The 16,529-nt window shown below is 42.2% G+C and overlaps 1 protein-coding gene across 13 annotated transcripts in view; it reads left to right on the top strand.

Annotated features, from left to right (window-relative positions):
• Nucleotides 1-16,529, top strand: part of AGPAT4 (1-acylglycerol-3-phosphate O-acyltransferase 4) — a 183,453-nt gene that overhangs the window by 123,585 nt on the left and 43,339 nt on the right. For all 13 annotated transcript variants that reach the window (XR_010600134.1, XR_010600137.1, XR_010600136.1 and 10 more), the window contains 2 exons: nucleotides 2,724-2,893; nucleotides 13,181-13,342. Coding sequence is in view for 9 of the 13 variants with exons in the window: in XM_065590394.1 (XP_065446466.1) it covers nucleotides 2,724-2,893; nucleotides 13,181-13,342 (332 nt within the window). In the remaining 4 variants the exon portion in view is untranslated. The remainder of the gene's footprint in view (nucleotides 1-2,723; nucleotides 2,894-13,180; nucleotides 13,343-16,529) is intronic.

The following is a 16,529-nucleotide window of genomic DNA, read 5'->3' as shown; positions in this document are numbered from 1 at the left end:
GTTTTTTTTTCCCTTCCTCTGTTGGATATAAAGCTGAGCAAAAGCAAAAAAACCCCCAAATTTCCTTCTTCTCTGTGATCCTTATTGTTCTGCCCCTGCTACATAATCTTGGAGAGATCAAATTATTCAGGCTTTAGTTTCAGTACTTTTTAAATGTGTTTTTTCTTTTTTTGGTTTTGTTTTTTTAATTTAAGCAAAAATGTAAACTACAGGAGATGTAGGATTTTGAATTATAATAAAGGATTTTCTTACAGGGAATTTCTTAGCAGTTCATTTCTGGAGGTTTAACCGCATTTATTTTACTCATTTGTGTATCTTCATAGCATTCTCTCTAAGATAAAATACTTTGGTCCTTGTTGGAAACTGATGCTTTCAGAAACAGTGACATTTAGACGCATTATTCCATTAAGATGGCTCAGACCCACCCTACAATGATAACCTCCACCTCTAACCATTGCAACAAAAGTCAGCTGGACATTTCCTTGTTCTTTTTTGACAGAGAAATAGTTATTTGCTGTGGTTATGAGTAAGCCGGAAACACTGGGAAGTCACTAGTAAACTGTATAAGACCCTAACTAGTCTTAACATGTTAAGATACTGCTGTCTGGATGGAGGATGCTATTAGTCTGAGTTTAACATTTGCACATGCAATGTGGCCTTCCTCCTCCCAGAACGATGTCATGCCAAAGCTTCAGGCAATTAATTACTAAATGATTACTGAAAAAGGAATATATTTGTTCTTGGCTGTTCCCGGTTGCCTTGGTTTAGAAAACTAAACTGAAAAGATTTCAAAAGTGTTTCAAAGGCTGGCCTGGTTCCAATCTGGATGACTGGGATGGATCACTTGATGAAGTGCCCTGTTCTGTTCACTCCCTCTGAAGCACCTGGCACTGGCCTCTGTCAGAAGACAGGATACTTGGCTAGATGGATCATTGGTCTGACCCAGTATAGTCATTCTTGTGTTCTTATTGTATACAAGTGCGGTTTTGATCCAAATTTTCTCCTTTGTTTCCCTGACAACCACTCCACACTGTTCTTAGCTCTAGCATCTGTTCCTGAGGAAAAACACCAGCACAGGTCCTAATTTAGCTCACTGAAGTCCACAAGAGTTTTGTCTTTGTATTGCCAATCCCAAGCACTCAAAAATGAAACTATAAAAATAGATAAAAGTTGAGGTTTTTTATTTGCCTTCTAGTTTCTGAGACTTTAGGATGCACTCTGGTCACATTTTCAAGCTTTTTTTCCACAACCAGGAGAGCTAGAAACTTTTATAAATGAATGTCAAGATTCTCATGCAAGCTCGTGAATCCAGCAGCTTGAGCTTAAAACAAAACACCAGATATTGAGACCCATGATACAATTGTGATATTAGGCAACACTGCAATGACTTCAATGCAAGCAACATTGGACCAATAGATGGAAGCAACCTGGAAGCAAATAGTTGTCCCTTTTATTTACAGCCAAACAGTTTTCACTTTGGTTGCTTGCAAGTGTATGAAAGCAGTGCCGGCATCTATCTCTGGGCCGAATTCCAAGCAGATGTGTATGTATATGATATGATAATTAGCACAACTCACTCATTGTGTTGATGTAGTTTGTGTTAATATGAACTAGTTACCTTTTATAGCATGCCAGCAGGATCTATGCAGGGTAGGTGGAGCACAACATGTTTGTGTGGTTTAAAAATCTCTCCCCTCCAGTGTACTTTAGCATCATATAGACAAGCCCTGAATTTAAGTTAGTGTAATGAGGTTGAATTGACATTTCCCATGCCTCTGAATATGCCCCTCTTTCTCTAACCACATCTTTACCTATGCACTCTGAGGCCAGGAGTAAAATTTTCAAAAGTACCTAAAACCCATTATCAAAAGTAACTTAGGCACTAATGCGTCTGTCTCATTGGAAGTCAGTGGAACTTAGGCACTTTTGAAAACGGGATTTAGGGGTGTTTGAAAATTTTACCGTAGGCCTATAGTAGAAAACTTGCACTAGTGTCACTAAATTGATATAAAATCACTTAATTTGTACCAGTGCAAATCCATAAAATGAAGGTATTTCAGTTTAAATCACACTTAAACTGGTTCAGTGTGGTTTCAAAACCTGCTCCTAACAGAAGTGGTGGTCTTGAGAATGAAACCAATTTTTGTTTGCACTTAAACGTTTCCACAGAGTTTGCAATCCAAACATTATAGGGTTTATTTACGAAGTAAATATCCTTAAATCAAACTCTTAAGTTCTCCAGCAGCATTTTTCTTTGCCTATCTGTAAATTTCATTTTATTATTGATGGAAATATTTTTTCATTGGGTTGTGTGTGTACAGTGAAATTGACATTTACTGGCATCTACCGATAAAAATCTCATCCTTACAAGCCTAGCTATAGGTTGTTGGTTGACCTCGGCCTTAGGAGTTCCTAGAGTGCTGGCAAGATCTCCCACAAAATGGAAGCAGATGCCTGCCTTCCTTCCAAAAGCTTTTTTTTTTTTTTTTAAAAACTTAAGCACTGTAGAAAGTGTTATTGGACTTATCTTCCATCTAGCCCTACACCCCCACTCTCTGCCCAACTGCATGAGTGTGTGACTGACGATTGCAGATTCAGCCTAGATGAGCTGCAGTGATTTCCTTTGCTATGTCCTGTAAGAGGCAAGTGATGCTTTCAGTGCGTAAGTGATTTGTGGGCACACATGTATTTTATATATTCACTTATTTGTTGTTTTGTTCCAGAGATGGTGATGTTGCTGGAATGGTGGTCAGGCACTGATTGCACCCTCTACACTGACCCAGAGAGTTACCACAAGTACGGGAAAGAGAATGCCATCGTAATCCTTAATCACAACTATGAAATCGACTTTCTCTGTGGTTGGAACTTTTGTGAAAGATTTGGGGTTTTAGGGGTGAGTTCTGATTAGCATTTAAACCAATTAAATTTCACCTTTAACTTGTACCGAAAACATTCATATTTTAGTAAATAACCAGATCTGTGTCCAAATTTCATACAGCTCTTGTGCAGGCATTACTTGATCTTAGTGTTTTCCCCCTTCATCTTGCTGTCTTTCCTAGTTTGGAAAGATTTCCATAGGAGGAGAGAGTGACAGGGTTAGGAGTATCCAGAGAAAAAATGAATAAAAGGTGATATGATGAAGGTATACAGAAGAATGAATGAATGGTGCGGAGAGGGTCACTTGGGTATACCCAAAAAAGGCGCAGTTTTTAAACTGATAAAAGGAAATATTTTTAACGTAGAACTTAATCTGTGGAACTCGTTGCCACCATATTTCACTGAGCTCAACAATTCAGTAAGGTTTTAAAAAGATTAAACATTTTTATATGGTTAAAATATCCACAATTATTTCTACATGGGATATTAACCTTCATGATTCAGGACAGAAGCCAATTGCTTCAAGTACATCTTCACTGCAGAATTAACTTGGGTGGTCAGCACCTGGGTCTGGGTCAGCTTAGCTTTGCCTAGGTGTGAGCAGCGCCACTGCAAAGCCATTCTCAAGTTAGTGTCCTCACTGGTGCTGCACTCCCCTGTGTTTCACTAGGATTTCTGGTGGCATTCCCATGGTTCTCTGTGTTGGTGTAAACTGAGGTGCTCTACAATTCTTTCCCAGTGAATTGTAGGAGATCTTGTCTGTCCTGAACACACAAGGGAATTGTAGGAAGACATTGGAGGACTAGCTACATTTGAGAGACTTAGCTTGCGTCCTCACTGCAAAGTGAGTGGGTTACCAGCATGAATGAAACCCTGACTCACTGTTTAGCCTACTGTCCAAGATGAGCCAGCTAGCCCAAACAGAAAACCTCTCCAAATTCAAAGAGGTTTGTTTGTTGTGGTGGGAGGGAGATTAAGGGCAACATCTGAGTCGGAAACTGAGTTAACTGCGATGAAGACGTACCCTAACTGCTAGGGGTTGGGAAGATAGCGTCCATCTCCCCCACCCTCTACCTCCCATAAGCATGTTACAGTAGTCCATTACGTTGATTTTTATATCCTCCTCTTAAGCATTTGCTACTGACCACTGTCAAAGCCTCTACACTAGAATGGACTAGTGTTGGTCGGACATTTCGTTTGTGCCGGAGTTTTGGAGATAGGGAATAACACTGTGAGGTGAGAGAATGTTCTGCGCCTCTGTAGTGCTTTACGGGCAACAGTGCAAATCTTGTAAAATTATGATAAAGGGACCTAATAATAAAAATGCCCTTGTCACGCTCAGAGGCAGGAAAAAATGAGGAAAATTATTACCAAAACTCCTCAGGCTGTGCATTTTATTGAATCAGCTATAGGCTTCTTGCTGCTCTGGAAGGGTTTTTTATAACCTTTTCACCATGCTTGGGACTTGCTGAGTTCTCAAGGAAGGTAATGGATGTAAGAAACCATATAAGAAAACTGTCTCTCTCATAAATACACCAGGTGCTGTATACCTACGCACTAACCCTTTCTGCACTATTACTAACTCGTGACACTCAGAATGCAGACCTAAAAGAACCAAGAAACTTGTAGATGGATGCATTAAATTTGTATTCTTAGAGGAACATGGGACATAAAGAATTTCTTCCATAAAGCATTATTTGTGTTTGGAGAATGATTGATTAATTTGTATAGAACTAATATCTAAAGCCCAAACTCTCCACTCGATTACACTGGTGCAGCGCTGCTGAATGGGATTGCACTAGTGTAACTAAGAAAATTTGCCCCAGGTTATGTTTTACAACTTCCCAAGGTAACCAGTTTTTCTGTTTAGTTTCAGTCTTGCCTCCTAGTGAAAGCCCATTACATTGTGTACAAGTCTCCAGCAGTTACTTTATACTTAAGGCCCTACCAAATTCATAGCCATGAAAAACGCATCACGGACCATGAAATCTGATCTTTTGTGTGCTTTTACCCTATACAATTCAGATTTCACGGGGGAGTCCAGTGTTTCTCAAATTAGGGGTCCTGACCCAAAAGTGAGTTGCGGGGGGGGGGGGGGGTGTCAGAAGGTTATTTTAGGGGGGGTCGTGGTATTGCCACCCTTACTTCTGTGCTGCCTTCACACCTGGGCGGCTGGAGAGCGGTGACTGTGGCCGGGTGTCCAGCTCTGAAGGCAGCACCCTGCCAGTAGCAGCAAGGAAGTAAGGGTGGTAATTCCTACCATGCCACCCTTACTTCTGTGCTGCTGCTGGTGGCGGCTCTGCCTTCAGAGCTGGGCTCCTGGACAGCAGTCACCGCCGTTCTCCGGCCACTCAACTCTGAAGGCAGCACAGCTGCAAGCAGCAGCGCAGAAGTAAGGGTAGCAGTACTGACATGCCCCCACAACTCCTTTTTGGCCAGGTCCCCTACAATTACAACACCATGAAATTTCAGATGTAAATATCTGAAATCATTACATTTACGATTTTTAAAATCCTTTGACTCTGAAATTGACCAAAATGGACAGTGAATTTGGTAGGGCTCTATTTATATTTCACTAAATCAATGTTTTTTCTTATATTTGGCCTGGTTAATTTATTACTGAATGTTTGTATCTTTTTGCCTTTTTCTTTTTTGGGATGAATTTATTTTCCTTCCTCTCAGATTTTCAATCTTTGGGTGCTGCACTGTACAAAATACTTGCTCCACTGTTGCTGCTCATAACTCACAGGGCCCAAATCTTTGAGGTCCTGAGCGCTTTTAATTCCCATTCGTTTCGAAAATTTGTCAGGAAAAGACTTGCAATTCAGTATCAATGTGGGGGACTTCTGAGGGCGGAATGGAATCACACACATCACCTTCGACAGTTTCATTGGAAAGAGTATAGTAGAGGGCATGGACAGCATCAACAAAATTATTCTTAATTCTTTAAACTGCCATTTAGAAAACATAACAAGATGGCACCCTGTGGGAATGGGGTGAAGAGAGGTAGTTGGGGATTTGGCAGTGAGCAACTGAAGAGGGAAGAGGGAAATGTCAGTTTTAAAATGCCTGCTTCCTTATTCTGCACCAAGGTGTCAAGTTGCAGTTTGTGGCCCTTTCAGACATTTTAAACCAGTTTCCTAGTGTAAAAGTTAAATTAGGAACAGGTCAATATTCTTTTTTTATTTTATTTTAAAGAAAGCTAATATTGGCCGCTGGGCAACAAGCATTCTGTAAGGCCATCTGGGCTTTTGAACTGCAAGGCGGTGGGCCTTGTATAATGCAGGGAACCTTAATTTGTTCTAACCTTTTATTTTTGTTTTTTTTTAAACAAATATATAAGGCGTTTCTACCCTTTTCTCTGTCTCATATTTTTTTAGGAACTACTTTTCAAAGTGGAAAGATATATTGCTGTTTATATATAATTAAAAAATAAAGGATCCATATTGATTGGGACTCAGGAGATCTGGGCTCTATTTCTGGCTCTGCCACTGGCCTGCTGGGTGACTTTGGGCAAGTCACTTCACTTTTCTGTGCCTCAGTTTCCTCCAGTTAAAATGGGGATATTGATATTGACCTCCATTGCCTAGTGCTTTGATAATCTACTCATGGAAAAGTACTGTATAATATGTGGTGATGGTAGTCTGAATGCTAGTTGACTATCTGTCTGCCTCAGCAAACATCACGTTCAGATTGGTGTAGGTTACCCACTGAGCAGTTCATAATATTGGCTGTAATATAAATAGATTTCTAAAGGGGGAAAAAGTCATCATTTTATTGATCTTGATCATCTGGGAGGAAAATTCTTCGGTACAGAACCATAATTTTAAATTTAGTTTAATTTTCTTTTTTTTAAAAAAAAAAACAACCCTATGGAGTGCAGATGAGTCAGATAATTCTTCTTAGCTCTGGTTAATTGTTCCAAGTCTTTCCACATGGCAGTAAAAATGAAACATAAGGAAGTTACTTTTTGAACAGTTGTGATGACTTGCAAAGGCATTGAGCGTAATCCTAGACTCGGACGGGGGGATAGATACTTTATTGTGTTGTTGCCAAGTCACTGTCCAGTAGAGACCCGTGGCTAACATGAATGTTAATTGCTCATTCTTTGAGAGCACTCACTTTTTATTTATAAAAGCAAATGCAGGAAAGAAAAGTGGGACTCATGCAGGCAGGTGTGTGCAAGTTTTGTCACTCAGTTCTGCTTGTGTGGGTGTGTAAAATATTTTTGCAACATTAACTTTGAAGAATTACTAAATTCAGGAAAGTAAAGCCTTATAAATTAAGCGTACTTGAGGTTCTATGAGAACTGATGTGGGGGCTAAGGAAATACTCCCTCAACTCAATTCTAGTACCCTGAGATTGCTTTAGATTTGGGGAAGTGGATTTGGGAGTGTTATGTTTTTTGAAATATAGCAAACCAGATCATCAAAACATTTCACTGCAAATAATTTATCAGTCAGATTTAGCCTATTTGCTGCTAGCAGTTTACAGTTTCATTAAATTTATCTGAAGTTATGAAACAAATTGTTGGTAGCTCTTTAAGTGGTTTAGGTTTCTGTCAGTATGTGGTGTACACGGTTCAAGCTGTGTTGGTTAGTTAGCTGGGACTGCACAGATAAGTAATGAGATTTTCTTTAAGTGGATAAGTACACAAACACTTGCACAAATCTAAAATTCAGTTTCTGTGGTTACTCATATGTATATGTAGAACTGAAATTTGCTTTCTGCAGCCATTCATGCAAATGGAACTTGATCACACAGGTGTTTGTAACTGACCACACAAGTGCATACACAACCAAAGCTAATTCATTTCAGAGCTAGATTGAGTATATGAAGAAATATATCCTTTCTGTTATCATCCAGCTTTAATCCCAGCAGGCATCCTTATAGTCACATATGTGATTGTAATATAGTTCTGGAGCCTTAAAATCCCTCCTTTACTGCAGGAAGGCAATATCTTATGTGCAGTCACCCAGTGGCGGTCAATGGAATTTCTCGTGCAGGGAAGGTGAAATTTTAAGGCTAAAGGAGAGGATTAGTATGTTACAAAAAAAAGTTCATTAAAAGGAGAGCGAATGAGATAAAATAAATTCTGTGGATGCATGCTTCCCTCCGTTCTTCTGCATGTTATATGATATATGCACAGAGCAGGTTCTAGTTCTATATTCTGGAGGGAAAAGGAGATAATTTGTATATTACAAGTCTAATTTATTCCTCCCACAAGAGAACAGTCTTGCTAATGTAACTCATTGAAAAACTTCCTTCCTGTAGTTAGTTCTCTGTAATTAGAGACTTCCTTCTACACTTAATGCAGACTTCTGGCACAAAACAGCATAAGATGCTTTAGTTTCTCTTCATGTGCATCTGAGAGATTATCCACTCCAGTGCCAAAACAACTTTTGGGGGAAGCTGTTGGCAGAAGAAAACAAGAAACAAATCCAATATAGCATTGAATATCCACATACTGGATAGAATTAAGTGTTCAAATTGCCTCAGCATACATTACTTATCTCTAGCATAGGTAATGCCTTAAATACTTTTAAAACATCATATCAGCATGTCATTTTCTATTTAATCAAAAATGGGGGGGAGAGTAGAGAATTTACCATTGCATGTAACTGTCAGAGTTTTTGCATATGCTAAGAAAGCATAATTAAACAGTAGTTGGTGACAAGAAATGGTTAGAACCTTTATTGTGCTTTGGAGGCATAACCTTTGTAGACTCAATTGCAGCCAGAAGGGATCATTAGATCATCTACTTTGACCTTTTGCATAGCACACAGAATTTCACCCAGTTACCCTTGTATTGAGCCCAATAATTGTCGTTGAAGCTGTGTTGCATGGCCTTATTGCAGGGCAATCTTACCTTTTCTTATAGTCTCTGCTTTTCAGTACAGTACACATTGACTATTACCCGTGCATTACAAGACAATAAGATTTCCCCCCCCTCTTTTGGGCAACATGCTTGCTTACCTAATTCTGGCCTGGCTTTCTTTTTGCTTCCAGCTGCAATTCAAGGTGCTTGGCTTTGTTCTGTAAAGCTGTGTGGCTATTGGGAATACCACACCGTTCTTCCCCATCTTATGGCTGTGGCAGCTGAAGGTTAGCTGAATTAATGGTTCCTAGATTTAAATATCCGGGGTCAGGGTACTGTCAGTGAGGGATGTTAGCTGAAATTTTCTTCCTTTGCTGGATTTGTTGATCTTTTGGCACAGTGCGAGGCCCACTTCGAGCTTTTGCAGGGGGAACTGGGAGGCTTTAATATATTCATGAAATACAGCTGGCTGACTGCAGACACCTTGACAATACCCCACAGGCATGCTATAAATGTGGATGTATAGTTCTATAACTGTTTAGTGTGAGGCAGTGCATAGCTTGTGACTGCTTATAATTAATGCATAATACAATACATCCCATTTCCTTACACTGCACTCTACTCACCCATGAGGTTTCTTTCCCATTTAATGCTGTGGTCCTTACACTTCTATAGCAACTGCTATCTGAGGATCCCAGAATGCTCCAAAAAGAACAAACTAACCCTTGCAACCTTCCCCGGACAGCACTGGATTGGAAACAAGAGGGGAAAGTATTGCTAAAGGGATAGAGTTCAGGTTGTGTAGTTGACATATGATCTTAACTGTGCGTTTTCTTTTAGACCATTTGTTTTTTGTAAGAACTGTAATGTTATATTAAAGAGACGCAAGCAACTTGAAAATCTGAAAATAGTTGTTATTAGAAGTAACCCCTGAATATACTATAATGAAAGACAAAAATATTTGTCTAATTTTTTCAGTTTGTTTACTGTAGTTGGTGCATTTGAGACCACTTAATGTATAGCAAGTTTCACTAGTTTGTTGATGTATATCCTTCCCAGGCTCTGCCACAGGGTGTTTACTAGAAAGCAAAGCAGAAACTAAAAAGGCATCAGGCCAGAGTGAGGGGAAAGGGAAAGGAGAAGGAAAGTGAAGTTAATCATGTTTGTTACTCTTGCACGCTCAGACCCATCTTAGAGACTGTTCTGAATGTTAGCAGAAAAACCCTTATTTTTTCTAAGAAATTAGTTTAGAAATCCCCACATTTAAAGGGTATCTACCAGAAAACTGAACTTAAAAAAAGAACATCCCTTTGAAGTTAAATATGTTAGGTCTGTCAAATGTTTACAACTGGGTTTTGTTTTGTTTTGTTTTGTTTTCCCCTTGGGGTGGGGTTAACATTCGTCCGGATTCTCCCGGACATGTCCGGCTTTTTTGAGTTAAAAATCGCGTCCGGGGGGAATTTGTAAATGTCCGGACTCCCCCAATGCAGAGCGCGCGCGGCTGACAGGGCAGCCGGCCGGATCCTGCCACTCGCACGGGGCTCTGACAGCCAGAACCCCTCCTCCGATTCCCCCTCCTCTCCCCTGCAGCTTGAAATCACTCCCCTGCTCTCTCTCCCTCCCTCCGCCTCCCTGCATTCGCAGATTGCCGGCCGACCATTCGCCTCGGGCCTCCGGCAGTCTGGAGCTCCACCCCCTGCTCCCCCTCCCCGACTGCCCAGCGCGCTGCTCCGCAGCACTCTGAGTGGCACGGTAAGGAGGCCAGGGGGTCAGAGAAGGGGCAGGGAGGTTCTGGAGGGGGCAGTCAAGAGACAGGGAGCAGGGTTGGATGGATCGGGAGTTTGGGGGGGGGTCTGCCTGGGGGTGGGGGTGTGGATAAGGTTTTGGGCAGTCAGGGTACAGGTAGGGGGTAGGGTCCTAGGGGGGCAGTTAGGGTGGGGGGGTCTCAGGAGGGGTCAGTCAGGGGACAAGGAACAGGGAGGCTTAGGGGGTGGGGTTCTGGGGGGCAGTCAGGAGCAGGGGTCCCAGGAGGGGGAAGTCAGGGGACAAGGAGCAGGGGGGGGGGCTGGGGGTTCTGAGGGGGGCAGTCGGGGGTGGGAAGTGGGAGGGAGTGGATGGCGGTGGGGCTAGAGCGGGGCTCTACCCCCCCGTGTCCTCTTTTTTGATTGTGGAAATATGGTAACCATACCTTGGGGACGGAAGGGTTTGTTGGTTAATAATTATGAAATATTGTATAGTAGATTGATCATTGCACCTGGTTCCTGACAATCCAAATAACACATACCAGTACCCAGCAATGCTGAATATGAATTCTGGAAACAAAGATGCACATAGAGAAGAGGGATAGACCTAGATAGTAGGTGATGGGTATTGGTAGTAGAAAGGTATCCTAGTGGATGCAGGGGTATCCTGAGAAAGAGACGAAGGAGCTAGCAGTTATATGGGAAGGACTAATGCTAGGGGCAGGAAGGGGCCTTGGAGAACCAGGCCATGTTCAGCATAGCTGCTGCACTGTGGTAGGGGCTAGTTGAAGTATCAAATATCTGGACTGATATTTGGAATCAGATTTGTACGAATATGAATGACAAAAATGGCCGGATTCATGCTCAAATGGATTCATCAGATCACTGATCAACAGAGCTGGGCCTCAGCCATAAAGTTCAGATCCTGATGCTAACTCTTCCCCCTTCTCCTCTCCCCCCACCCCCCCCCCCCCAAAAGCTATGAAGGAAGAGGGTTCAGGGTTCTGCTTTAGGCCCATCACTACCAATTAACTAATAGTATTGAGTGAGGGGGAGGGAGAGGGAGGGTCTGTGTGAGGCACTCTCAATGATTGAAAACATTAAATTCCTATTTCCAGTTTTTGGAAGCTGACTTCCCCACATTTGCTCTCCTTGGCTTCTGTGTGGCTGTTACTAATAAAGCTAAGTGATCTATATTTGCCTTCTAGTCTCATGGGTATTGTAGGTAGCTTAATTATTTACAGAAATTTGCTCTTCCCCCCCCTTAGAAGAAAAGAAAGATGAGAAGACAAAGAACTAAGTTGTCTCTATTGCCATTGTAATGAAAAAAGCAAACATCTCTCTCTAATAGTCATTACTTGAATGTAGAGTTCACCAATTGTCACTAGTCAAATCTGATGTCCAATCCCTGGGCTATGGCGCTTTATGATAGAACAAATGCACAATGGACCGTTATTGCTGCATGTACCCTGTAGAAAATGGGACTTTTTTCAGTCAGTGCTGAAGCAACATTTCACACATGGTTTGCAGCTTTATTCTTCATTCTAACCATTCTATAACAAAACAAACTGCAAGCTAGTTTAGAGTTGAGCTGGTTAGGAAGGGAGGAAAGGAACAATAAAACACATTGTGGAAAGGTTGTTTTGCAAGAGGAAGCAAAGTCTTTCAGTTAGGGCGTGGACTAGGACTTGAGTAGTGTTACTGACTACAGCATAGACCACCTGCATGACCTTGGACAAGTCACTTGAATCTCTTTGTATCCCATCTATAAAATGGAGCTAATGCTTCCTTTCTCTACAGGGATATTGTGAAGAGAAATTCCTTAACGTATGAGTGGTGCTGAGGGAGTACGGTGATGAGTGCTATAGAAAAGCCTATATGTAAATAAATTTTTTCCCTATGAACTCTGTAAATTGTATGGGTAGGCTGCTGATTGTGATGCAGACAGTCAAAAAATTCAACAGATGGTTCAGATTCAATAATAAAGACATGCAAAAAGAATTACTCTTTCTTTCATAATACCTAATCCTGTTAGCTCAGCATGGAAGCATATTGGCAGGAACTTGGGCTGCCACTGCCCATGATGTATTGGTTCTCTAGATAAATCAAGAACTTAATTCTTTGTGGCTGGCAGCCTAACCCCTTGCACGAGTTCCTCACTTTTCAAAACAATTTAGCTTATGTGGATTTTTTAAATTGCATACAACTTCCTTTTATGCACATAGTTGGGGCCAAATTCTGCTCCCTACCGGATGTTGTGAAGAACCTTTGATTGTTAAAACCAATGGTACAAGCTGTGCAGTAAGATACTCTTCAGCGTGAGTCAGGCTTGGTCTACACTACCCCCCTAATTCGAACTAAGGTACGCAACTTCAGCTACGTGAATAACGTAGCTGAAGTCGAAGTACCTTAGTTCGAACTTACCTTGGTCCACACTCGGCAGGCAGGCTCCCCCGTCGACTCCGCGGTACTCCTCTCGCCGAGCTGGAGTACTGCAGTCGACGGCAAGCACTTCCGGGTTCGACTTATCGCGTCCAGACTAGACGCGATAAGTCGAACACAGAACTTCGATTTCCAGCCGTCAAACTAGCTGGTAAGTGTAGCCAAGGCCTTAGTGTATTGGCATTTGGCCCTTTGTGTCTCATGTACCCTTAAAATTCAATAAACTGTTTCTTGTTTAAAAAAAAAAAAAAAAAAAATCTATAATGCGTGTTTTTTTTTTTTTTAATGCTCTTTCTTGCAGAGTTCCAAAGTGCTTGCAAAAAAGGAACTTTCTTACGTGCCTATCATTGGTTGGATGTGGTATTTCCTAGAGATAGTCTTCTGCAAGCGTAAATGGGAGGAAGATCGGAAAACTGTCATGCAGAGCTTGCTCAATCTCCGGGATTACCCTGAAAAATTTTGGGTAAGTGGTGACAGGGGAGTGGAGTTTAGGGCACTTTTGTTTCTCAAAGGACAGAGAACATAAATGCAACAGCCCTTCACTGGTTCAATGCTGTGAATTTGGTTTAGTGTTTCTTGAACTTCCCAGAAAAGTCAGAGAACAATGAGGAGAATTTGAATGTCTTTCACTAACCCTCTACCAAGACAGAACAATGGGAATGCCAAGGAAACAAATAGGGATATAAATTGTATAGGTGGCATTTATTTATCCTGGGATTCGATCAGTTCAGCAAACTCCATGCACCTCTGAACCTGGAAGTTTAGAGGTCTATGGAAAAGTTGAGTGTGGATATGACAATCTACCAAATATATGTATTTTTAATTTCCCCTCTTCTACCCCTGTTCTTTCCATTTTGATGTTCCTACTCTCACCCCCACGCTCCATTTCTCCTACTTTAATCCCATCTCTCTTGAGGCCCATGTGGCAGTCACTGAGTCAAACTCAGCACTGATGTAAGTGAATTAACTCAGAGTTCAGAGTAGCAGCCGTGTTAGTCTGTATCCGCAAAAAGAACAGGAGTACTTGTGGCACCTTAGAGACTAACAAATTTATTAGAGCATAAGCTTTCGTGGACTACAGCCCGAAGAAGTGGGCTGTAGTCCACGAAAGCTTATGCTCTAATAAATTTGTTAGTCTCTAAGGTGCCACAAGTATTCCTGTTCTTTTAACTCAGAGTTGTGCCTACTCAACCAAAGTGACATTTGGCCCCCTGATTTTTCTAATCTGAAAAGAACTGGATTTCCTGTCTCTGCACCAAGATAGTGTTAACTTCCCGATATCCCCATCCCCTCTCATTGGGCTGGGAAATGACACACAGGCGCTGTGTGTCTAATCTGCCAGGGGATGCTCTCTCTCCCCCCCCCCCCCCCCCCCCCCACTATACCCCACCCCCCACTATACCTCGCCTGTTCCCGCCCCTGCCCAGTTCTGACCCCTCCCCAGAGCACTGTGCCCTCACTCCTCCCTCATTCCCCCCCCCCTCAGCGCCTCCAGATGCTGTGAAACAGCTGATCCAGGGGAGGAGCTGATCAGTGGGGCCCGCCAGTGGGTGAGAGGTGCTGAGGGGAGGCGCTGATGGGGGGGCTGCCAGTGGGTGGTCAGCACCCACCTTTTTTTTTTTTTCCTCCTGTGGATGCTCCAGCCCCGGAGCACCCACGGAGTCGGCACCCATGAAAAGACGGATTGAGACTAGGAATGAAAAGGTGTTGACTTTTTTTCTTTATCCAGTACTTGGGGAAAACTCCCAATTTTGGTGAGTTGGTGATGGCAAGAGGAGAGAGATGGACTCATATAGGGAAATCTGTCTTAACCAACCGCAAAAGGGGCCAACAAACATTGATTGCTTAACAGAGGCGCTTTTCTAATGAAGATATGGACCTGGACTTCTGAGGACGTGAACCCTCGCAACTCCTTTTGAAGTCAATGAGTATTGAAGGCAATTAGCACCTTGCAGAATTGAGCCAATTGTTTCAGGGATGTGTTGGATGATCTCCAGCTAGGTGGTTGCCTAATTGCATCAGCTTCTATTTTCTTTTGTACAGTTTCCACTGTACTCTTAAGCACCTTTTAAAAGGTCAAATAATTTGTTATAAACTTAAACTGCTCAGCGCTAATTAGCTCACTCATCCTTTGTTGCCTGATATCCTCTTCATTTACTCTAGTCCTATTACAGATGGTGTTTATGTGATTGTCATACAACTGGGGTTAATTCAGGATGAAGTGGAATTTTAATTTGCATTCCTGGTGGTGGTCCCGTGTCAGCACAGATAGCAATAGCACCTTGGGTGCAGAATAGAAACTTGTTAGACCTGCTGAAAGGATTTTCTCCTCCCTTTCTGAATGCTTCATCTGCATATTTAACAAGATGTGTATACTCCACGAGTATGGTGCATTGGGGGCTAGAGCAGATGATCCATCTCTAATTTCTGTGAGACAAATCCTGGCTCTGAGTTACTAGCAGAGATAGTCAAATGCCACAAAATCTTTCCTTTAATTTAAAAATAAGCTCACTTTGGCAATGCTCAGCCCCTTTTGTGTTCACTTTCCATTAACCTTCCAGCAATCAATTTGTTCTTATGCATGTGCTGATGGGGAAATACATTTTAAGCTCTCATATCTGCATAATTTCACCAGAAATGGTATATTTTATATAGGATGGGATACTGGTTAGGGGCACTGCATTTACGGGTCTATAGTTTTCTGTCCTTATCACACTCCTAGACAAAACATAATTGCATCTTCAGCTGGGAATCATAGTAATGTAGATCTGGAAGGCACCTCAAGACAGGTGCCAACTTCCACGGTTCCCGGGGGGGGGGGGGGGGGGGAGAGTGCTCAACCCCTACTCCAGCCCTTTCCCCAAACTCCCGCCCTGCCTCTTCCTGCACACGCTCTCTTTCTCTTCCTTGTTTCATCCCCTTCCCCAACCCCGCGCCTCCTGCATGCTGCTGAACAACTGATCACGGTGGGCGGGAGGGATGGGGAGGAGCTCATCTGCAGGGCTGCCGGTGGGTGCTGAGCACCCACTATTTTTTTTTCCGTGGGCACTCCAGGACTTCTGACATATATTCCACAGTCACCCTAGGTTAGGTAACCTTCCAGTGCTAAATTATCCTTTTAGTTAGAAAGTTTTTCCAAATATCAAACCAGTACATCTCTTGCTATAAACTAAGCTGCTTGTTTCTTGTCCTACCCTCAGTGGACACACACAACCATTGATCACCATCCTCTTTTTATAACTATATTTTATGTATTTGAAGGCTGTTACCATGTCTCCCTTCAGCCTTCTCGTCTCTAGGCTAAACATGCAATTCTTTCAACCTTTCCTCCTGGGTCATGTTTTCTAAATCTTTTATCATTTTGGTTGCTCTCCTCTGGACTCTTGCCAATTCGTTCACATCTTTCTGTTAAGTGTGGGAGCCTGAAACTAGACACAATACTCCAGCTGAGGCCTCACCAGTGCTGTGTTGAGTGGAACAATTACCTTCTGTGTCTTGCATTCAATACTCCTGTGAAGGGTGTAGTCAGATTCTTGGGACACACTAGAAGGACAGGCTTCCCTAAAAACTTGCCAGAACCCTGTCTGTCCATTCTAGATCTTTGATATGGCCCTTATTGTGAGATGTACAGATACTGCAGTAATCTTTAA

Source organism: Chrysemys picta, chromosome 3 (genome assembly GCF_011386835.1).
Source record: "Chrysemys picta bellii isolate R12L10 chromosome 3, ASM1138683v2, whole genome shotgun sequence".
Lineage (NCBI taxonomy): Eukaryota > Metazoa > Chordata > Testudines > Emydidae > Chrysemys > Chrysemys picta.
The sequence above is the reverse complement of the archived record's forward strand: the minus strand, read 5'-3'. Positions and strand labels throughout refer to the sequence as shown.